This window comes from Equus przewalskii, chromosome 6 (genome assembly GCF_037783145.1).
Source record: "Equus przewalskii isolate Varuska chromosome 6, EquPr2, whole genome shotgun sequence".
Taxonomy (NCBI): domain Eukaryota; kingdom Metazoa; phylum Chordata; class Mammalia; order Perissodactyla; family Equidae; genus Equus; species Equus przewalskii.
Genome location: NC_091836.1, coordinates 22,978,470 through 23,001,464, shown reverse-complemented (window position 1 = coordinate 23,001,464; position 22,995 = coordinate 22,978,470). Strand labels below are relative to the sequence as shown.

The window sequence follows — 22,995 nt, the reverse complement described above, 5'->3', positions numbered from 1 at the left end:
CATGTTCAGCTTGGCAAGGCCCCAGGGCCCCTGCCAAAAGGCACTGAGAGACGCCTGCCCAGCCCACCTCGCCCCAGGGCCTGTGGACAGCGTCAGGCTCCTACCTCCTGATTATGAGTCTGGCTGTGGGTGGGGTGGGGGAAGGCAGTATGTCTAAGAAAGTTTCACTATAAAGAATCCTCTTGCGTAGAAAAGACCCCCAGGAGTTGCCATATTGGTCCCATTTATGCAGGCCCACACGTCGCCCACCCAGGAGAGACAGACCCCAGGAGTGACAGCTGGTATGACATAGGCCTTCTTACCTGTGGTCAGGCCTTTCTCTCAGTGCACAGGTCAGTAATGAAGATGCTGCCTGTGAGTCTCCTTGCTCCCTGGTCAGCTGTCCCCAGGCCTCCAAAGCCTGTACCTGTCCTCCTTCATCCTAAACTCCAGAGCATCTGACTCTGGACCCCAAATCTCCATCCATGCAGAACTGGCCCAGCAGGGCTCTCCCAGATGTGCCAAGTTGTTCCCATCAGGCCCCAACAAAGGGACCACGAGATCTGGGCCATTCGGGCTGAAAGCCCTGATGGATAGCAGCCTCCTGAAAGATCTGGTCTCTGGGCCTCTGTCTGTCCTGGGCTCATGTCGAGGAAGGAATAAAATGAGGAAGACTCCGGCAAATCAAAAGTTTCAGCGAGTTCTCTCCTTACCTGGAGTTACCTTGTTACTGAAAACGACTACAGCCTTGCATAATTACGCCACCAAAATGCTCACTGCCGCTGCCAAGGAGCTCCCAGAGCTCAATTAGCTAGTAATCGCCAGCGAGAGAGCTGCCGAGACTTAATCCAACTACCCCAGAAGACTTCTCATCCCGACTACCTAATGAAAAGTTTAGAACTTGCTTTGATTTTTTTCTTTTTCCTGGCAAGTGAAAGAATTCCAATCAAAACGGGATGGTTGGGGGAACGAGGAGGGAGCGTGTTAACTAATATGGAAAAGTCTGGAAGAGACGTCTCTGTCAGGTCGAATCCTGGAGAAGGTCCAACTAAGGGAATGCCTCCCTACAGAAGCACCAACCCTCTCCCAGTGGCTTCCCACCTATGGGCAGAGCTGCCGCCACCTTCACAAAAGGCACACACGGGGCTTCAGCTGCGTGGTCTGAGAAGGTGGGCTGCAGCCCTGGGTGCCTCAGCCTAAGACAGACCCCCACCTCCACTCTGTTCCTCCATTTCCCTCCAGGATGACAAAGTCTCTGTCCTCAGCCTCACCAAGGCACAGCCCTCTAAGCTACGTGTGCTCAACCCGGGCTTCGTGGAACCCTGGACACTCACAGCATATTTTGCAGTTCATTAAGTCTCGTATGAGAAGTACAATACTCCGATCTGCATTTAATTTTAAACCGCACTTTCACATTTGCATTTGTTTCTGTGGCTACCTCAAATTGGAGGGACCCCCTGCAGGGTCAGCTTTTAATTTTTAACGCAGCGTTTCTCAACCTGCAAGCCAAGGAGGGTCATAACATCCTTAGAAGTCTGAGGATTCTTGAGGAGGAGAACCTGGGCCCTAGGCCCCTTCAAGATTGCTGTGGGCGGAGGAGGAGGAAGAGGGAAGGGAAACCTGTCTAGCTGGTTCCAGCTTACAGAGGTTCTTGCTTCCTCTTGACCGGAAAAGCAAGTCTCTTTCCCACCATGAAGCTCCATCTGGACATACTGGCAGGAAAGAGCCATCACTGAAGCCGTTCCTCATCACCCTGGTCCTTGGGAGATTCACTCTCCTGTCAACTTTGCAACACTCACCCTTTCCCCCTTGTAGGGACAGTGAGCACACTCAGCCCTGCATGCAACGTTCCCTTTCTGGGGCTCACGTCATCTTCTCAGCCAGAACGACACCCCCCCTGCAGGTAAGGACCCTGGCTGCAGCCCCTCTGGCCATCCTGCTCGGCTTTGCATGCCACTGGCCCTCAGCTCGTAACTGCTAACTGATGAATTCATTCATGAATGATTTCTCCTCAAAAGAGGCCACATGTAGTGACCCAGAATAGTCATCAACGCTTCTCTGCTGCCCAACCTTCACCATCTGGTTCCCATTTGGTTGATGTTTCAGTCCCCAGAGAAGGCTTCCAGTATCCCCAGCGCGTGCCTGGGGAAGATGAGGTGGTTGGAGAACAGGCGTAACCAGCCTCATGCCAAGTGGCCCAGCCTCACTGGACAGACTCTGAAAGGTCAGGGAGGCGGCAATCTTCCTGATGTGTTACACTCCAAGTCACTGGAAGTCTAAGGAGCTAGTGACAACCCAAGCAGCCACAGCTCCCATGGTTCTGGGATGCAGTATTGGTCAGCTGCCCCTTTCACTCCTGACTCACCATCACAGAGGGCCTCCCCGCAGGAGCACAGCACCCAGCTGGGTCACCATGCAGGAGGGACCCCAGGCAGCATTCTAGTCCTAACCCTCCTCTCTGCATGGGGTGTGGTGGGGACTAGGGGGAATGATACAACCAAGCTCTCGTCTGGCTGCGAGAGCCACATACTCATCCACAGACCCTCCAGCAATGCTCCAGAACCACTCTACCCCCAGCCCTACAAGGTGATGAGGAGAAGTAATGGCCACAAGGGCAGCCACATGTGGCACCAGCAGAGCAAGAAGAAGCCAGTAAGTGACACATCTGTTCTTGGTGGCCTAGGTGCAAAACCCTGAACAGTAGACAATTACTGGGTCACCCACCCCACCCCCAGGACCCCTGGGGACAGGGCCTGCCCTGCTCTCCTTGTCTCAGCTCCCAAGTCTCTGAGACGTTGGGTATCTCTACACACAGAGAAGCAAGCATTTGGGCCAGGTGCAGCAGAAAAGCAGCCGTGTGGGGCCAGAGAGCCCTGGCCACAAATCCAGCTTTGCCATGTCCTGGCTGTCTGACCTGACACGAGTTATTTCACCTCTTCAAGCCTTAGTGGCCTCACCTGCAAAATGGAATCAGCATACCTACCTTCCAAGGTCAATGTAAGACTGAGTTCAGACAGGCAGAGCGCCAAGCACCATGCCTGGAACACAGCAGGCATCCAACAAACGTACGTGCCTTTCTCTCCTTCCCTTCTCCCTACCGTCCATCCTGAGCCATTCATTTATTCAACAGATATTTATTGAGAGCCTGCTGTGTGTTAGGCTGTGAGGATGCAACGGAGCACGCTACCAATAAGGTCCTGCCTCCGTTCCTCGTCTTCTCCTCCAGACTGCTGACCCCAGGGCTGGAAGGAAGCAGGGGAGTGTTTTGGCACTAGTCCCTACCAGGCGCCTAGCCACACACTCACCTACTCACCCATTAGTTTATTCAAAAAACCACTGAGTTATAACCACCACGCAGGTTATTCTGCTAGGTGGTATGGGGGATGCGGAAATAAATCACATGTTCTGAAGAAGCTTAGAGTCTAGTAGGCGAAAAAGGACAAGCAAATAAATAGCTATGACACAACGAAGGTGACAGGTGCCATAAGAGGGGGTAGATAAATGGCTAGGCGCAATCAGATCGGGGGGCAGCCTCTTGTCCTGCCCAGACAGACGCATCCTATGGCTGAGCCGGCTGACTTTAAAAAGAGAAGAAAAAAAGGAACACTGGCCAGGCTGGCACCGTTCCTAGCACGGGAAACAGGCAGGATCTATTTAAAACGACTAAGGCAGGTTAGAGCCTTTTCTGGCAATTCCCAAAACTCATGCTTCCTTGAGCTGACTGGGTAGCTGGACAGAAGCAATCCTGTCAAAATCCTGCAGATCTTTTAAAAAATCATTTAGCTGTGGCGGGGGTGATAATAGAACCTTGCCATTCAAAGGGAGGGTCCACACTGGGTGGAGGGGGGCGCTGGTGGAGGAGAGGAGGAGGGGATTGGGAGTAAAGGGGAACGCCCCCCAAATATGGATCAGGGCAACTGGCAAAGGAAATTTACGCATTGTAGTTGCTTTACTACCTAATTAATTCAGTAATTTCAAAAACAATTTTATTTATGTTCCATTTACCACATCAAAAGTAAAAAAAAAAATCCTACTGATGCTAAAATAATACCTCAAGGCATCTATTTTTAATCAGTTAAAAAAGGGGTGGGGGGAGGGAAAAAAAAAAAGCAGCCCCGGTTTCTATACAATCTCTCCCGGGCAGACCACCAACCCTCAGAGAGAGAGAGAGAGAGAACACAGCCAAACCCTCTCTGAGAGCCTTCCTGGCTGCTGAAAACCGAGCTTGTCAAAAAAAACAAATCCATAATGGCCTGAGGCTCCTCTCCAATCTATTTTCTGCTCAGCTGGTTTTAAATGAAGTTATTATGAGTCATTAAAACACCCGCAAGCCAGTGGAAGTCAGCCAATTACAATTTTAAATTTAGCCTGTTCTCTGCCCCAATCTCTTGTTTTCTTCCTTTGCCCACAGAACGCTCGCTGCTGCTGTTATTTCTTCCCTCCCTTCCTTTCCCCAAAGTGGAAGAGACAGTTATGAAAATGCAGAGTATTGCACGGCACGCAGAATCATTCATAGGAAACTCAAATTCTTAAATTACAAACTGCAAATCTTCAGCCCCCTCCAAAGTCAACCCACATCCCACCTCGGCCCAATGGATTCCTCGGAAACTCCAGACTGGGTCCTACAGGTCAGGGGGCTATTTTTAAACCGAAAAGGTTCATCAGTGGGGTCCTGTTGAGAAACATTCCCATCCATCACACAAAATCAACGTGTTCGAGGTTGAATGCAAGGGGGGTGGCACAGCACCAACGTCTGAGAATTAATAACAATGAAGCTGAAATTCAGAGGTAAGGCAGGCTTTGCAATCAAGCACGAATGTCGGTGGAAGTCACTAGATATGATGAGCTCATTTAGTTTTTAAATCTGCAAGGTAATGGTCTGTGAGGGGCCATTACAGCAATGGAACAATTTTGAGTATTTCATGTAAACGCTTCTCCTCGATCTTTTTTCTCACACGTGCACACGCAAACACATACACGCACAGACACAGCCGCCCCTCATTTCTGGGGACATAACCACAGCTTTTCCACACCTTCCAAGGAGTACAGTAGCATCTTTCCCAAAGAATTGTCCAATCCTACCTCCTCCATTGACCCTAATTACTGAGGAGTCTGGAAGCGCTGCAGAACAGACCCTAAGACATTTACATACACTTCTCATCACCTCCAGGACCCCTCACTCTCATGGTTCCTCTCTGAGACACACACACACACAATCCCCATGAGAGGACCAAGGTTCTGCCCAGGAAGAGGAGAACCAAAGCCAGATGGAGCACCCAGGAAAGGGGTGGATATCATGGTGTTTCACTGAGTCACTGACAGTCAGTGTGGAGACTAGGATGCTACCATGTTTTTCGATCCACTTGGTGGCTCTGGGTGAGGTGGGACTTAGGGTCTCTCCTTACCAACTAGCCTTGTTGAGAAGAGAGTATGAAATAAAAAGAGGACTCCAGGTCCATTGTGACCAGTGGCAGCTTACCAAAAGTAGATGATCTGTTCCAACCCTTATAGAATGCAGATCCAAGGCCTGTGGACATGGCTGCCCCATGTTCTGAGGGTCCCCAGAGCTGAGCAGATGTTGCCATCCTATCCTTATTCTTGAATCTCCCCACTCAGTTGCTCCAACTGTGGGGCCCTCAACCGGCAGCTCCTCACGGTGGTTCACGGGGGCCTGTCCTCCCTAAAGCTAATCAAGCTGAAGCTTTGGGCGCCCTCCCTTGCACTGGCCCATTCCCTGGGAGGGGCTCCAACACTGGATATTCATAATCTTTTCCAAGAGAAGACACCCAAAATTGTGAAACAACATGACATCCACCCCGCTCTGGGTGCTCCATCTGCCTAGGCCTGTGGCTCTGGTTCTCCTCTTCCTAGGGCAGAGCAGTGGTCCTCTCATGGAGTCCTCTCAAGTCTCAAGTGCCACCAAGCCCAGATCTGCCCCAGAAATACAAACACTTTAGTAACAGGGTATTATTCACTTATTCAACAAAAACTTATCAAAAAGCCTTCTATGTTCTAGGCACTCTGCCAGGCCACGGGTATGTGAGGAAGCACAAACTACAAGGTGCCAGGCGGGCTCTGCACTGAGTTCCGTGGTACAGACCTGTGCAGGCACAGTGTCGGCAAGGTGTGCTTTTTAGTAGCAAAGTCCAGGAAGACCTTGAAAATCTTAACCCTGCTCTTCCACTTGCCCATGCTCAGCTCAACTTAAGAAAACATCCAGGGACCCAGGAAAAGCAGAAGCCAAGCAAGAGAACCCCACTCTGGTCCTCAAGTGGCCAGGGACAGGACCACACAAGGTTCCAGGTGCTGGGAGTACTCTCGGAGCACTTGCTCAGAGTCCTCCCCAGGCCTTACGGCCAACACGGCATTTTGTTCCCCATCCCAACCACCACCCAACTTCTAAGCTAAGAAACTTTGATGGGTGGGTGAGAGAGAGAAGACCAACCAAGACAGATGGAGACAAAGAGAGATGAAGACCAAAGAAGGAAGACAGAAAACACACAGGAGCATCAAGAAAAGGCTGAGGCCAACACAGACATAAGGACAGGGACAAAGAGATGAAGGGAGACAAAAGGAGACTGGGAAAAAATAGAAGGAGAGGAGAAAAGCAAAGCTGGAAATCAACACCCGCCAGCACAGCAAGCTCAGTAGAGAGCGCCGAGAAGGACAGCTTGAAGAGTATGGCACGTGGGTGTAGTGGAATCTGGTCCCTTGGGCACAGCCTTGGATCCTGGGACCCAGGCACAGCCTGGTTAGAGGGCTAGGGCATGAGGACTAAGGAGGAAAGGAAGCAATGGAGAACCACATAAATAGAGGACCACCTAAAAATCCTGGTGGGGTGCATGTGTGGGGAGCAAAAGGGAGGTGAAAAGGCCCTGGAAATAAGAAAATTGCCTTTGGGTGGATCCCACACACATCCTACCTTATAGCCCCATTATCCATTCATCCTCAGACAAAAACAAGGGCCAGCAAAGCAGCCCAGAACTTAGGAAGGATGGAAGGAGCAAAGCAGAGGAAGGGAGAGAAGGAGAATAAACAGCAGACAGACAGGATGTCCCAGCATCCATCTCTCTAGGGCCATTCGTTTCCTGATAGGAACGTCATCATCTAGCTCGACAAAATCATATGGTGGTAGGAAAGGGGGCGTGTGGAGGAGAAAGCATCCTATTTTGGGAGAGAAAAATCAGACAGAGACAGAGAGAGAGAGAGACAGACAGAGAGAGAGACAGACAGAGAGAGTGAGAAGGTTATTACATAATTTCCACTTTCTTCCCTCCACCCTTAAAGTAATGTTCTATCTGACAGGCTCCTCTCTGAGGGGGGAAAAATGACAAATCCAATCCCAAATTCAACAGCCTGTGTTCTGTTCGGAGAGCACACAGTGTACTGTACAGCCCATAAAACTCCAAACAGCCTCCAGACACTGCCGCAATCGTCCTCCATCAAAACACTTTGTCTTGCATACAAAAATAAGATACAGCGCTGCATGGAATACACAATCAGCCCATTACAGTACAGGGAGACTGCTACTTAGCAACCAGGGGGCTCTGAAGCCTCGATGCTCTACAGGAAGCAAAATCTGTCGAGCCTGTTGGGCAAATGATAAACATTAGCAGTATTAAAAAACACAAAAGCCATGTAAATGGATAGACATAATGCGGAAACGAATTTATAGAATAAATTGGGATGGGGGACTGGAGTGCAGGGGGGAGGCTGGGATCCAGAGGGATAGATGAGACGAACTTTCCAAACCCCTGCTAAGGCACCATATGGAGGTAGAGACGTGTGTATTTGGGGGGAGGGATATGCGAACCCCCTCTTCACACGGGGCTGGAGGTGAAGGGGCGGGAGAGAAGTGAAGAAAACACTGTTTAATACAATGACCTGCCGTGAACTTTCCGAACTTCGTCTGTTCAGCTGGCTGACGTGAAGCCTTCGGGGCCGGGGAGACCCAGGCACGCACATCCAGCAGCACTGAGGGGCACAGATGTGGGGTTCTATCTGCCCTGGGGCCAGCATGGCACACAGCGCCATCCCAGGACCTGTCACTGACTGTCAACAAAATCCCTAGCCAAAAAAGAAAGTTAAAATAAAAACAAAAACAAAACAAAACCCAGACAACAAAACCCAAAACACCCCATCTGGGCTGGAAAAATCAGTATATTTCATCAGGTAAAGGGGAAAAATACTCTGGCTGTGAATCAGCAGCAGGGTTTCGGATCCCAGCCAAAACAGGAGCTAAAAAGCAAAACCATATTCTTCTGGTCTCAGTTTAGGCTCCGGAGGCAGAAAACGAGAAGGGGTGGGGGTGGGGGGGGCCGCGAGGAAAGGGGGAGGAGAGGGGAAGAAATGTATTTTTCATCAGCCAGTGTATAATTTATAAACAGCATTAAACAGTTTTTGTTTTCTTTTTCCTCTCTCCCGTGTATGGGCTTGGACAGCAGTCAAGCCTGCATTAATTTCTGCTTTGGGTACAGTGTGTTCTTGGAGGCACATCTGCGAGCGATCATAAACTCTCTGGAATGCTGGCAGAACATCCAGACCTGCCGCAGGCCAGTGACGACACCACTCTGGGAAAAAGTTCGGGAAGCAGGCCAAATTCAGGGTAGGGAGGGAGAGAGAGAGAAGCATGTTCAAGAGAGAGCCGGGCAAAGTGGCTTCTCTTGGTTCCTTCCTCTTTCCGCACCCCCCTCGCCCACAAGGACCAAAGGGAAGGCAGCGGGGCTCCAAGCCATGCTCATCGGATCTTCTCTGTGCTGTGCTATTAACCCAAACCCTCCACCGTGCCCACCTCTGAAGGCATGCTGAGAGAGTTAAAGGGCTCAGGCAGTTTCTTCTTGGTCCTCTCCTGGTTTCGCCCTGATGGCAGAAAGCTAACCATAAGAAGGGAGCACTGACGTTCATTGGGGGGCGGGCAGGGAGAGAATGAACTGACCACGGGTTCAGACCTGCCCGGATAACTCCCAGTCTCCTGCTTTCAGCAGACACCTAATCTGGGAAGAGACGAGGGAGACGGAGGCTGCAAGGTCAGGAGAAGCTGCAGGTCCTGGAAGCTGTCTTTCAATCAGAAGAGGCCTCTCCCATCATCGGCGTGGGGACCAGCTCAGATCCTTGCCTTGCAGTCACGGGGAATTTTCCAGCTACCTTGCTGCCCCCACCTTCTCTATCTTTGGGAAGAAGAACCCTGAATCCCAAAGCCAAGTGTTTCAAAAAGAAAAAAAAAGCAACAAGTACAATCCACAGATCTTCGACCTCTCATAATTTTTTTTCTTCCATCTCATCAGAACAGGGGAAAGCATGAGAGAAGCAATCTGGTTTCTGGCCCCAACCTCTCCAGCCCTTTTCCCTGCCAGACAGAGGACCCAAGCAGGCCCCGAACAATATGCCCCAGCCACCCCATGCTGTGGCTGGAATCGGAAAATCTATCAGCCATACACCATCTTCTGTCCTGGTGGCTCTAACTCTAGGGTGGAGTCCGGTGTCAGCAGAGGTTTCTCAACAGCCATGGCTCCCAGTGCTCAGAGAAGGGCAAGGGAGAGTGAGTGCAGGGGACTGGCCCCCTAGCAGGACCTGACTCGCAAAGAAAGGCTGAGTGCCCCTCACAAGGGCAAGAGGCACAGGCCTCTCTACACTCCAGCCACACCCCAAGATCGTCACTCAGGCTATTTCTCCATGGGTCTTATAAATCCTATATTCCAACCTCATGTACATCAAAAAACCCAACAGGCCTTTCTATTCCAGAGAAAAAAAGTGTCACTCCCTTATTCAATCCTTCAGTGGCTTTTCAGTGCTGTAGGTAAAATGCAGATCATTTTGCTACTGAAGGCCCTCCACAGTCCTGCCCCATCCCTCCCTTCTAAACTCTGCCCTCCCCAACCCGCCCCCCCCACGCAGCCCCCACACCCTGGTTACACTGCACATCACCATAGGTGTCTTGGGCTTCCTCCTCACCAGTTCCTAGCAAAATTCATTCTCACCCTCCATGTAAGTTCTACCATCCTCTAGAAGGAACACCCTCCTCCTGAATTCCTACTAGACTCTTTCTTGGCACTTTGCACACAGTGCTTTCTTTTATCATTGCTTCACAGTCAAACGTCTCTCCTGCTAGACTAGAGCTCCTTGAGGACAGGAATGCTGTGCATTCTGCAGTTTTCAGCGCACGGAGCCTGCCACAGAATTAGTGCTTAGGAAATGTCTGCTGGCTTCAAAAATGAATGACACTCCCAGAATAGGAGCAGGCCACCGAAACAGGCAAACCACTGAATAGTACGCAGCCAAGTCAAAAATAGGGGCAAGCAGTTCTGGGTGTGCTCACTTCTAATCCACCAGTATGTGAAGCCAAGCTGCGGGAAACACTACCTAATGGGAAACCTTACACGAGCAAATCACAGAACCAACTGAGTCACCGCCCGAGGCTACGGTCTCTGCATGGACATCCCAGAGCTAGGGATCACCTCTTAAGGGAGAACAAGGAGCAGCAAACAGCACAGCACAGAGGTCTGGTCTGTAGATGCTTCAGGGCCCCATCACCACACGGGATGGGGCAGCAAAGGATGGAGAGGGAGACTGCCGCGTGATCCCGGGCTGCAGAGGGGCTGGGATTCCTCCCTTGCTCACTGCCACCATCTTCCACCCAAGGTCCACGCTCCAGAAGGAAGAGCTCTGCAAAGCATCCAAGGGGTCACTCTTTCACCCCAAGCCTCTTTCCCCATACTCAAACCCACCTGCTCCCCAAAACCACCTCCGAGAATGCAGGGCCTGGCCAGATCAATGTCATTAGTTAATGAGTTAGGCTATTGTTTGTTAATTTAAATGTATTCTTATCATCAGGTATATCTCATAAACACTTGATTAGTTAATACATTCAAACTGAAATAAAAACTTCAATTAAACGGAACATTCACTACTACCCTTTAGAGTCTTAAAAAGGAAAAAAAGAGAGAAAGAGAAAGAGAAAGAAATAACTGTCTTTAAGAAGGGCCTCCTACAGGGCAAACTTCTAATTAAACAAATTGTCAATTTCAACACAATGAAAACTGATTTAGGAGCGTAAATTTAGTATTCTAGTCACTGAAAATAAGACCTCATATTGTCGATCTCCTACAGGCTGATTTCCTCGGATAGGGACATGCAGAGGAGAGAGGAAGACAACGAGAAAGGAGGAAAAAGAAAGAGAGAGGGAGAGAAGGAAAAACAAGAGACAGAGTGTTTCACCCTTTCATCAATAATGTCTCCGCAGAATTCCATGTGGCCTGTTTTCAAGCATCAGAGAAACTCTTCCCTCGCCTGCTCCTTCACCCCACCCCTACCAGATTAGAAAAAAAAATTAATCGTGTATGATGACAAACTTGGCTCAGCACTCACTGTACACACTGTACCCACAAGGCTGGCTCCCAGCCAGGCCTGGCCCAGCGCCAGAACTACAATAACAAACACAGGCCATGCTCGCCAAGAGGGGGTGGGGGCCGCTAGCACGCAGAGGGAGCGAGCAAGGAACTGAGCGCCTGAGCACCGTTCAGCTCCGCTGAGCAGGAGAAAACAGCAGGAATGTGCCTGTGCAAGGGCAGCAACAAATTCAGGGGAAGCCAGGAGCACCGTGACCCTGACCCAGATCCCAGACTCTCTTCTCCATGGCCTGCTCCGGTTTAACAAATGGTCCCCAGGGTTCTGGAGCAACTATTGTTCTCCTAGGCTCTGCACTGCTGCTCCAACCACTGGTGATGTTCTGTAAAGTGGGTCTGCACTACAGACACTGAGAGGCCATTCTTGCTGTCGGCTTCCTGCACGGAGCTTTCAGAACAGGGCAGCAAGGAAAGCTCCTGCTATCTAATTAAAGGCCTCTTCTAAAACATCACACAGTTCTGTTCTCAGGCAACTTGGGGAGCAGTCAGAAGGTGTACAACCCGACTTCTGTGACTGGAATCTGAGAGAAGACCCGGCACCACCAGTCCAGCCCTCCAACCCCAACTCCCTGACAAGGCCAGGGCCCTTCAGAGGCCCCGGAGCCTTCACTGTGTAACAGGTGCAGGGGCAAACAATCTAGGAAGTGGTCTGGCCTCCCTAAGCTCTTGCTGTCATTTTAATTTCAAGACCTCCCAGCATAGGGGTGAGAGATATGCAGGACAATAGAAAGAAAAAACAAAGACTAGAAATGTCAGAGTGGAAACAACCTGTGAGCTATCTGCAAGGGTGAATTAAAGCATGATTAGGGCCCATCATAGGTCCCCCATCACCAAATCCTCCTTCACAAGGGCTTTGGCAAGTGAATTTCAGAGGGACAGATCATTTGCAAAATCAGGCTTGAGGCACAGAGAAGAAAACCCAGGAAAACAGGACTCAGCTCCCAAAGCTGCTGGGGCATCCCTATGAGACTATGGGACTTTGAAGGGGTATCTCAGTGAGGACAGGCATGCGCGTCCCCAGGGAACTGCTGGCTCCTCAGGGGTGAGGCAGAGTCACTCATGGTATCTGGAGTGCGGGCTCCAGGCCCACCTGAAAGGGTGTAAGCAGCTTCTCCCCTTTCTGTCTCTCCCACCGGCCCCACCAACACTGCTGAAGTGTGTTTCACAGCAGAACCAGCAGCTAATTCAGACTTGGACAATACGGGCCAGAGGGCTCCTGGCTGCCCCCACCCCCTACCCGCCCCGCCGCCGTACACCCCTGGGACACAGTCTAAACAGTTCCCAGTGCAGGAGAGAGTGGTGGGAGACTGGACATTCCCTGAGCTGCCCATGGGCCTCCCAGGCTGCACTCATTCATTCAACCACTATCTATAGGCTCCAACGTGCTGGGCATAATGGGGACAGGCCCTGTCCCCAAGTAGCTTCCAGTCCATTAGAGGAACAGAGGGAAAGGAAGATTACACCCCCCGAGAGCCTATCACAGGTCAGGCATGGCGCTAAGTGTCAGGTGTGAGCCTCTCAACTGCTCTGAGGCAGGGTGAAGTACTCCCATCTCACAGCTGAGGATCCGGAGGCCCAGAGGGTTCCCATTTCTTGCCCAAGGTCACACGGTCAGGAGATAGGTGCCCAAATTCCTAACCCTGGCTCCCAAGTAGGGGTCATCAGGCAAATCTATGAACAACCATAACAAAAGAAGAACGACTGTGCCCAAGAATACTTCAGATAAAGAAATATGGCCACCCAGAAGGAGGCCTGATTGCTTCCGGCTAGAGGTGGGGAAAGCTGAGGATGGCACTGCAGAAGGGACCTTGAAGATCTGGGAAGACTGGGAAGGGTTATTTCAAGCAGAGGGAATGGGTAAAGGAAACCCCAGAGCTCGGAAAGCACAGAGAGCAAACCAACAAGTAGACGAGTCCACTGGACTCAAGGAAAAAGTATGGAGAAGGGACGCTCACTGGGCTGAGCGACAGAGGGGGCGAGGAAGCTTTAACCACAGGCTGAGAAGTGTATTACCCACAGAGAAGTGTCCAACTCCACATAGATGGAGACCACACAGGGGCCTGGAGCAGGGAGCAAATGAGACGGAAGAGCCACACTCTGCTCTTGGGAGGGGTGGCCACCTGGTTGGCAGACGGCTCATGAAACCCCACACTGTACCCTAAACAGCATTTAAAGCTAAAGGGAAGCAAGGAGATACAAGGGGCAAGTTACAAAAATAGAACAAATAGAGACATGAGTACCAAGCAGAGGCTGAAGGCAGGAACGCCTGGACTCAGGACTCCAGGCCAAGGTGGGACAAGTGGGTGGGACGAGAACGGTTCAGCGGAGCCAGGTGTGGGGTGGGGAAGGCCCACTCGAAGAAGGAATGGAACACACAGAGTGGACACGCCAACATAGACTGCCACGTGGTCTGGCCCAATCCCTGGATCTGGAAGAGGGAAGAAAGAGAGGCAAGGAGCTAGGGTACCTCAGGAAGGGCCATAAAGGCCAGGGAGAGACAACATCCAAGGCATGGTTGAGCCGCACAGGCTCTGCAGCAAGGCTGTGGCGAGCTGAAGCATAAAAAGCTACCAAATAGCATTTACACAACTGTGCAGGTGATGCAAGAAGCAGGGAGAGACTGCAAACAGCCAGCCAGACGGAAAGCTCTGGAGTACGGTGATGGGAGCACACCACAGGGTGACAGCTTCAGGACTAGGGAAAAGAGAGGAACGGGCAAGCAGAAACAATCAACATTTATTAAATATCAACTGTATGCCAGAGAATGGACTACAGATGCCTTTAACATGTATTGTGTAACCTAACACTAAAGAAAAAAAAAAACTGATACGAGCTAGCAACACCTACACTTTACAGATGCAGAAACTCGGGTTCAGAACACAAATCTGCCCAGGGTCACACAGTTAGCACCTATCACAGACAAGATCTGAACCTTCATCTGCCAGCCCCAAAGCCCATGCTCATTTCACAAATGCCAAACTGCCCAGAAGGCCAGATGCGGGAGGCAACAGGGGGAAGGAACCAGCAGGCGCTGACAGCTGACGATATGAGGGGAGAGCAATACCGAATAAGAGGACAGCCCTCCCCTCTCCCTAAAACGTGACTCCAAGGGTGAAAGGCAAGGGAATTAGAGGGAATACAGCACTGGCCCTGGCAGGGAAGTGTGGAGGCCGCCACAACTAAAGCCAGGGGAGCCCTTGGCTTCAAAGCAGCAACATCAGACCTGCTGTATCCTTCCCTCCACCAAGGACACGAAGCACGCTGGGTGCCAGTGCTTCTTCCCTTTCCACGCCTCATGGGGCAGAGCAGCTTTGCCCAAACATGAGCTGCACAGTCGACCCCACTAGAATTGGATAAAATTAACTTGCAAAAGACAGCACGCTGTAACTAGCTTTGTGTTCCAACCTTTCTATACCTATTTAATTAAAGGCTCCTGTATAATGTGAACCCGATAGTCAGATTCATTAGACAGTGAGAACCTAATTCCACAACTGTTTTGCTAATGAAACCACAGTCTACTTCGAAAGGTAGAGCACATGGGGCAGTGGGTGCTAACACCACCCTGGGAAACCCAGGTGAGAAAGAGGATGGGTTCGTCCAGATGGTCAGATCATCACGATGGACTTTCTGCTCCATGAACCTGGAGGGAACATCCATGGGACAAGGTGGACCAAGGCCCCAGCCAGCAGTGGGGACACTGTGCTCTGGGTGGAGGTGAAGGTGGGCAGGAGGTGGCTGCCTGTGCTCCAAGGGGCCAGTCAGGGCATCCTTGCCTACCTGAATGAGCCAGTAAGTGCATTCTCAGACGCAAACTATCCAGGAACCGCTTTCCGCAGAGCTCACACCCGTACGTCTTCATCCCACTGTGCAGCTTCCTGTAGGGGAAAGGAAAAGACAGGTTGCTGCTGCTCTCGCTGGACAGAAGGCAGGCCCACCCCCATGCGGGGGCTTTGCAGTCATCCCTCTGGCAGGTGAACAAGAGGAAGGGAGATAGAGGGCACGGGAGCTAGGGATGGGCACTGCTGGAGCCATATCCCTGGATCCTCAGACAGCCTAAAGTGCCCCCTTTTCTCATGGCCTGCTGCCAAGGAAGCATCCATTCCTGGTCTTGTCCAAGTGCTAGAAGAACAGGGCACTTCCTATTGCTTTACTCACTGGCACATGGACCAAGAAAAAAAAATCAGATCCAATTTCAGAGGGAGGAAGGAAGAAGCACTAGGAGAGTCAGACAAATGCTCGTGGTCAAAGTAGCACAGACCACACATGGAGGCCACGAGGCCTCTGCTTACCTGGGTCACAGCACCGCCCTTGCTGCGCTGCGACTGTGCAGGTGCCTGGCTCCCCTGCGAGACCCTTAGACGGAGGAGACCTGCACCTGTACCTTTTCTCTCTCGTATCCCCACTCCCACTGCAGTGCCGGGCACAGAGTAGGCTCTGAAGAAACTTATTAATGAATTGATGCTTTTATGGAGACAAGATGCTCCTGTCGGGGCATCCAGAGGTTCTTAGAACTACAGTCACTTCCCAACATGGAGAACCGGCCCCTAAGGCCCATCTTTTGAAACGTCTTCCTCTATTTCTTGCCAGAGGTTGAGCCCTGACAGAAAGAAAGCTTGCAAGAAACCAGATAACTTCATTCTAGAAATGCAAGGTGATAGTCATCATTTTGGCTTTCCAAACTGCTTTCATGCACGTTATCTCGTTTTACCATCACTGCAGTTCTGTGAGGTGGGCTTGGCACATATGATCACCCCAAGAAGACAGAGGTCCCAGTAACAACTGGCTCTGATCCCAACCCCCACCAGGGGCCTTTCCCGCCTGACCTCACTGCTCAGTCAGGAGCCAGCAAATGGAGCTGGATAGATATAGGGAAGCAGGCCGGCTAGTGGGGAGCTGAGCACTGGGAAGAGGGTCTGTGCAAGGCATGGCCGAAGCTCTGAGCTGTTGACTGGCGTGCGGGCCATCTGGCCTGGAACACTGACTTTCCTCCCACCCACACTCCTGTTCTCAGGCCCTGTTCCCAGGATCCACCTCCACGCCCATCTCTGCGCCTTGCCTGCCACCTCCCCAGGGGCCTGGGCCCTGAGGTGTAACAGGGCAGGCAATGGCAGCCAGAGGTAGGAGCTGAGAGCGGTGGGACAGGCAGGAGAGCATTCAAGGCCCCCTTAGAGCCAAGAACTTATTGCAATCAGAATGTGATGTGTTTAGACGACAGTCAAAGGCTGGAGAGCTGCTGATACCGATACTGACAAAACTGCGGGTGGGAAGTGGGGGTATTACAGACTCGAGCCAGCAGGACCTGGAGCTGGGCCTCACTGCCCCCAGATCATGACAACTAAGCCAAGCCACCCACTGCCACCACCTTCGAATCCCGTAATGAGAACACAACAGTGTGTCAAAAACATGCGGGTTCCCAGGTGAGCCTCCTGAGAGTCACAGTCCACGGGCCACAGGGTCCTGAAGACAGCATACAGTGCCCAGTGCGTGCGGCCTCTGATGGCGATCACACCCAGTCCTCTTCATAGAACTCTTTCTCAATCACAGTTTTGTTTGCTCGCCCTCCCTCTAACCCCTTGCCAAAGACAACAAATGATTTCCCAATCACAAACACACACACACACACCCTCATCCATGACACTGTAGTGTGCCCCACCCCCATGTAATCTTACTCCTGGCCATGGCTGATCCATCCCAATTGAGAAATAGTAACAGTACAGAACATTTTAACTGAACATTCTTAACTCTAAATATATTTCACAATGCTGGGCACTAGGACATGTCCTAACAGCATTCTGGGCAAAGCAGGTTTTTAAATATGTACCCAGGCATATGAGTATGTTTGCGCACACGCGCGCACACACACACACACACACAGGATAACTGAGTATTCCTACCACTTCCCCGGGTGTGATAGATGTTTGCTTTTCTAAGAGATGGTCCATGGAGTGGCAAAAGCTCTATTCACAAGTGGTTCAGCAAGTGAACCTCTTGCACACATTCATGGTCAGGTCTGGTGCATGGCAGCACATGGGATTTTGGTCTTATTTATTTTCATCCTTTTCTTTACTGGTGATGTCTTAGCTTCCAGAGGTGCCCACCTCTCAGGAGGCAGCTGTCAGGAGGAAAAGGAGGACAAACACCCATTCTGACTTGTTCTCCAAAAGGACTCTGGAATGACCAGTTTTCAGGTTTCAGCAGCCACTGCCAGGATAAGCATCCCCAACTCTGCCCTTGGACTCCCATCTCTTCTCCCTGTAGGTTCCAGAGCAAGTCTCTCCTCACCCTGATGAACAGCTTCTGGGAAGCTCACTGCCTTTTTTCTAGATGCCAGTGGATGTGCCTGGCAATTGGTGGAAGTGGCTTTCTTGGCCAAATATACTGGCGTGGCATGAAAGTGGACGTACCCTTGGCCCTTTATTACAGAGGTAGCAGGGTGCAGGGAAGAATGCCACGCGAGCAGCCAGAAGACCTGGATCCTCATCCTGACTCGCCCATTAACTTGTTCTATGATCTCAGACAAATCCTGCTCTCACAGTCTCTCTGCATTTTTTCATCTGTAAAGTGAGGTGGGTGATATCTCAGGTTTTGGTCCCATATGGAGCCAAAGTTTTATTATTCAAAAGTCAGACCCATATCCTTTTACCTAGCCTCCAAGGAACTCCTCTAAGGGGCACTATTATCCTCTCTGAGCCACGTTCCTGTTGTGTGATGTCCCATGACACTTAGGCAGTCAACCTAGGATAACCCAAGCAAAAATCAACCACCCAATCCCAGAAATTTATTCATTTTAAAACCTTTTAATCCAGATGACTTGAGTTTCCTCCTTTATTCACTTGCGGTCTATCTTTCAGTAAAAGAAACTTCTGGAACTCATCACCAGCCTGTCTTTGGAACCATTTGGCTGCCATGCATTTCCTAGCCTGCAGAGACACAGGTGTCCTGTCCTGCCCAATCCTTGGGGTAAGGACACTGCCCTGTACCTGACCCACTAACTCAAGTTATCAGAGGCAGCATGGCGTCCAGGTAACCCTACATGCAGTACAAGGACAAGGTCCTGCCCCACTGGCAGAGACCTGGGCAAAGCACACCAAGTTCAGAAGAGGAAAAGGGGAACATCTCACAGACCTGGTGTTCAAGGGAGCCCAGCACTGGTTTGCTCATAGCATTAAATATTGTTCAGATGCCAAGGTGAAAAGGTGGAAGCTTCTCCTAATTCAAAGGAAAAGGAAATGGCAGAGAAAAAAATTGAGGGCACTCAAGGGACTTGGCTACCAGTAGCCTCTCCGTGGCACAGTGTGCAGAATGGCCAATGGGGAAATAGAATTCCAACTGGTTTCTGGAGCAAAAGTGCAAATTTGTATGAACTCATGTTCTATCACTCTTTAGACCACAACCTCCCCTCCCCCCACCGCCATGATGCAACTGCAAAACATTTTGATTAAAATGGAAATTCTGTCCACCTCCTTCTTTACCACACACGCTCATATTTCCCCAGTCTGGTCCTCTCTTTTCACAAGGTCTAACTGCTCACAGCCATTTGAGGTCATCATCCTCCACTGCAACACAGGGAAGGAGGACAGCTGGGGACGTTTTTGTACCTTTCTGCATTCCGCCTTGGTTTTTACACTCTAATTCTCTGAGAAGAAGCGACATTGCTGAACAACATTTTGAAAGTAACCCAGTTCTAGCACGGTCTACGCATCTCCAATCTATATTCGGTGGAGGATCCATCTCCCCCATATGCTTCAGGTCCCCATCACCCACTCTTGGGAGAGAGCTCAAATTCTCCTCCACCCCCAGTGCTGCCCCACCTCAGACCACATCTGGCCTGTTGGATAAACTCACCTTAAATGTGACAGATTATCACTTAAGTCCAATAAAACAAAGAAAAAATTAACCTCTAACAGGTTTCTAGCTATTTTCTCAAGAGAACTCAATCATTAAGAGAAATTAGAGCTAAGCGAATCTAAACCTTTTAACAAGTAACGGGAGAGAAAGACTCATTCCTTCTCACTGATTCTCAACCACACAACTTTCACCAGTAAAACCCAGTTAACAAGATACATGCTCATCCAAACCATTTTTGTGCTACTGCTAAGTCTGAAAATTCATAAAGATTCTGTCTGCTTTAGACTGTAAACTATATAATGGCAGAAGCCATGTCTATTTTCCCTTTTCTTCATAGGGCCTAGTTAAGAAGTGATTGCTGAATGCTGCTGAAGAAATTCCTCTATCTAAGGGGTTGGGGGGGGGGTGCAGAGCGGGTCTAGGCATCCCTCGTTTCGTCCTAACAATAATCCAAGTACAAGAGCTTCATGGGCAGCCTCCAACCCAATGCTGGACTCTGTCCTGTGGCTCCTGAAGTCCACACGAGGAAGGCCAATGGCTATTTCATAGCCACACAAAGCCTGCCCTTCAGACCAACCTCTCATCCTCAGGATAAGCCTTCATCTCCCCCAGCCCAGCTAGAACACAACAGCAAAAGAAGTGGAAGCAAGGAGAGACCCATGCCAAACTCCATCCTCCCCATGCTCAGCTGCCACGGACAGCTGACCACACCAGCTGCTCCCTAAGGGGTGCCCTCTATATCTACTCTTTGCAGGAGAAGCTCGGCCCACCTCCAACCCACCCAGGACTAAGGACCAAGGGAGAACACGAGGAGAAGGGCTGGCAGCACTGCCTGACTGAGAGAGAGGGGTTCAAGGCTCAACACTGCCAATGGTCCATTTCTTCCCAAGTTCCTCTGCCCAGAGACAACCAGCAGTGAGAGCAGACCAACAGGCAGGGAAGGTTTAGAGAGGGAATTCTGATCCGATACTCAAGGCTGCTCTCCTTCACTCTCCTACTCGGGAGCTGACCTGTGAGTTTTGCTGGGCAGATCAGCACTGAAAACTAAGATCTGTCACTGGGGAAAGTTAATGGGAGGGAACTCTGTAGCTGGACTACCCACCTTTGAACGAGGAAAAGTAAAGTGGGGAATCCAACGTATAAGGGCTTTTATAAGGTAATATTTTCCTTGTTCTCAGCCTAACTGACTCCAGTCCCTGAACCAGCACTCGGCTCTGGCCAGTGAGGTCCTGAAGACCTTTCCAACTCACCCTCTCCTTGGTCTGAGTTGCTCCACGTGCAGAAGTTAACCCGACGCTTGGAGCTCTTGCTTTCTGATCCCGTGACCATCAACGTGACCTACTCAGTGCTTCTAGAGGTGCTCATAAGAGACAAGGACGAGACAGGAGATTCTGTGAGTCAAACCCAAACCAAAGTCTAAAATGATCCTCTTCTCTCCAAGGCCTGCTGCCCACATGGCAACCAATACTCTCTCCAAGATCCTCTACTCACCATGGGAAGCCAGCCACCAAGCAAACTTCTGCTCCTCTCTTGAGGAGCAGCTGGCCAACTGGTGCTGACTTGCTGCCATGTCTCCCAAGTGGGCACAGTGAGGCAGGTCCCTTCATGGGGCTCTGCCAATGTTCTCAGTCTCAAAAGCAACAAATGATTCCTAAACCCAGTGGTAAGAGAACCTCACCCTGGCCTCACTCACCTCTCCAAGCAGAAACAGAGCTGAGAGAGAGAAGACCCTACGTACGTAAGCAATGCCTTTACTCTTTTCCCCCAGATTCTTAAGTTCAAAAGGTACCTTCAATTTACCTCCATTTACCTTTAATTCAAGTGACAAGAGGAAGGCCAAACAGTCAGAGGAAGGAATGAACCAAAAGTTATTAAGCTATGAGGGATTTACTCCCAAAGCCAACTTCCAGGGAGATCACGGGTGTTTCCACATGCGGTCCAATCTCCTATACTTTCTCCAAATGCTTTTTTGCCGGGAAGGAATCCTCTGCACAGAGCCTGTTGTACTGGAGGCCTCCACCCTAAGCCAGAGCCGGCCATTCACAGGACATCTGGGATACTCAGGGAATCTAAGGGTGACATTATATCTTCCCAAAGAATGTCTCTTAACGCTACCAGTAGAGACATATTCCAGTCTAGGTGGGTCATTAGTCACACCTGTGTCCTTTTCCTTACGTTCTTTCTTGGTATATCAAGTCCACAATTCAGCACTAAGCCATTTATAAGTTCTTCAAAACCCCCTGGAGGACAGGAACCAGGTCTCTATTTCTGCCTCCAAGGCCCTCAGCACAGACGCAGGCAGCCAGAGCAGACACACAAGAAGCTAACTTCTAGTGAAGCGGTCGCCAACCACCCTAAGACAAAGGGACACCTGATCACTAAAACCCAGTCCTGGGGTTGTGTGGAACCAGAGAGGAAGCCTGGTACCCCCAGGGAGAAAAGGAAGGGAGAGCACTAATCTTGGCTAGGGAAGGGGTCACTTTCATTTCCTCAAGGCATAAGGGAAATTATCCTTTTACCCACATTTTTTTAATGTTGAGATTAGACAGTCATTTGACAAGCTGTGAACGCTTAGCTGGTATTACCACAAATTATCCTTCTAGCAATAGAGTTCGTTGCTCCCTGACTAGTCAATATTAATAAACATTACCGAATGCTTTTACAACACAATTTATTTTTTAATACGGCTCTTTATGTATGCCATAAAGTAAATATACCAATAAAAGGCAAAGATTTCAAACAACAGATTAAAAAAAGCAACCAAGAACAGAGTGCTAGTTAACACCTTCTGTGCTGCAGGATTGGGGTGGAGGAGTGGCGGGGCATACAGCCAGCGCCTCTCTGCTGGGAATCCAGACCAGTGGCACTATGGAAGATGGTGGCCATTGGGTTGTGTCAGAGTCTTTTAAAGGGAGGAGGAGAGAATGCCAAAGAAGGCACATTTTCTTAAGAATCTGGATTAGAAGTGTGGTATATTGACTGAAACACTGGATTAGGAGCAGAAGATCTGGTGCTTACTCCAGCTCTGCCAGGAATTATCAAATGACCTTGGTCAACCCCACTTACCCTCTTCTTGATTTCACTTCACACCTTTGCAACATGCAAGGGTTGAGTTAGATGATTTCCTAGGTCCTTTCCAATCAGGTTTACAACACTGAAAGGCTGTGGGGGCTGACAGGGTCCTGTGCCAGTCAGACTATAACCCCCTTCATGAAGGATCCATACCAGATTCATCCCCTCAACCTCTGTCACCAAGCCCAGAACATAGAGGGGACTCAGTGCATTTTTGTTGAATGAATGAACAAACATGAAAGGGATTTGAAGAGAAAAACATAGAGGTAAAAAAATCCGCCCCCTCTACACACACACATACACATACACATACACATACACACACACACAAACACAAATCAAGAACAAGAACAGTTGTCTCTATTGTCCAAAAGAGAAGGCCTCCATGGGGTTCTCAGAAAGAAAGCCATGCATCCTGCCTTGGCCTGGGATCAAGGCCAACCTGAAGCTGACTGAAGAGTGGAAGGAGCTGTCCTGAGCCTTGAAAATATGAGGCAGGACAATGGCATTCCCCGCAGCCATAACCACACCAAGTACAGTGCTTTCAGATAAGGCTGCTGTGGGTGTTAAAATACGATGTCAGAAATGACAAAGGGGCATGCTAATCTCCCTGCAGCAACTGCTCAAAGAAGGATCTTCATGGCTGCTGAGCACCAGGAGGCCTGGGCCCTCTGGCTGTTACATAACCGGCCCT

The 22,995-nt window shown here is 50.2% G+C and overlaps 1 protein-coding gene across 4 annotated transcripts in view; it reads right to left on the bottom strand.

The window, feature by feature from the left end:
• The window catches only part of ZBTB16 (zinc finger and BTB domain containing 16), a 184,523-nt gene that overhangs the window by 76,599 nt on the left and 84,929 nt on the right, over positions 1-22,995 (bottom strand). For all 4 annotated transcript variants that reach the window (XM_070623163.1, XM_070623162.1, XM_070623164.1 and 1 more), the window contains one exon: positions 15,159-15,256. In XM_070623163.1, coding sequence (XP_070479264.1) covers positions 15,159-15,256 — 98 coding nt within the window. The remainder of the gene's footprint in view (positions 1-15,158; positions 15,257-22,995) is intronic.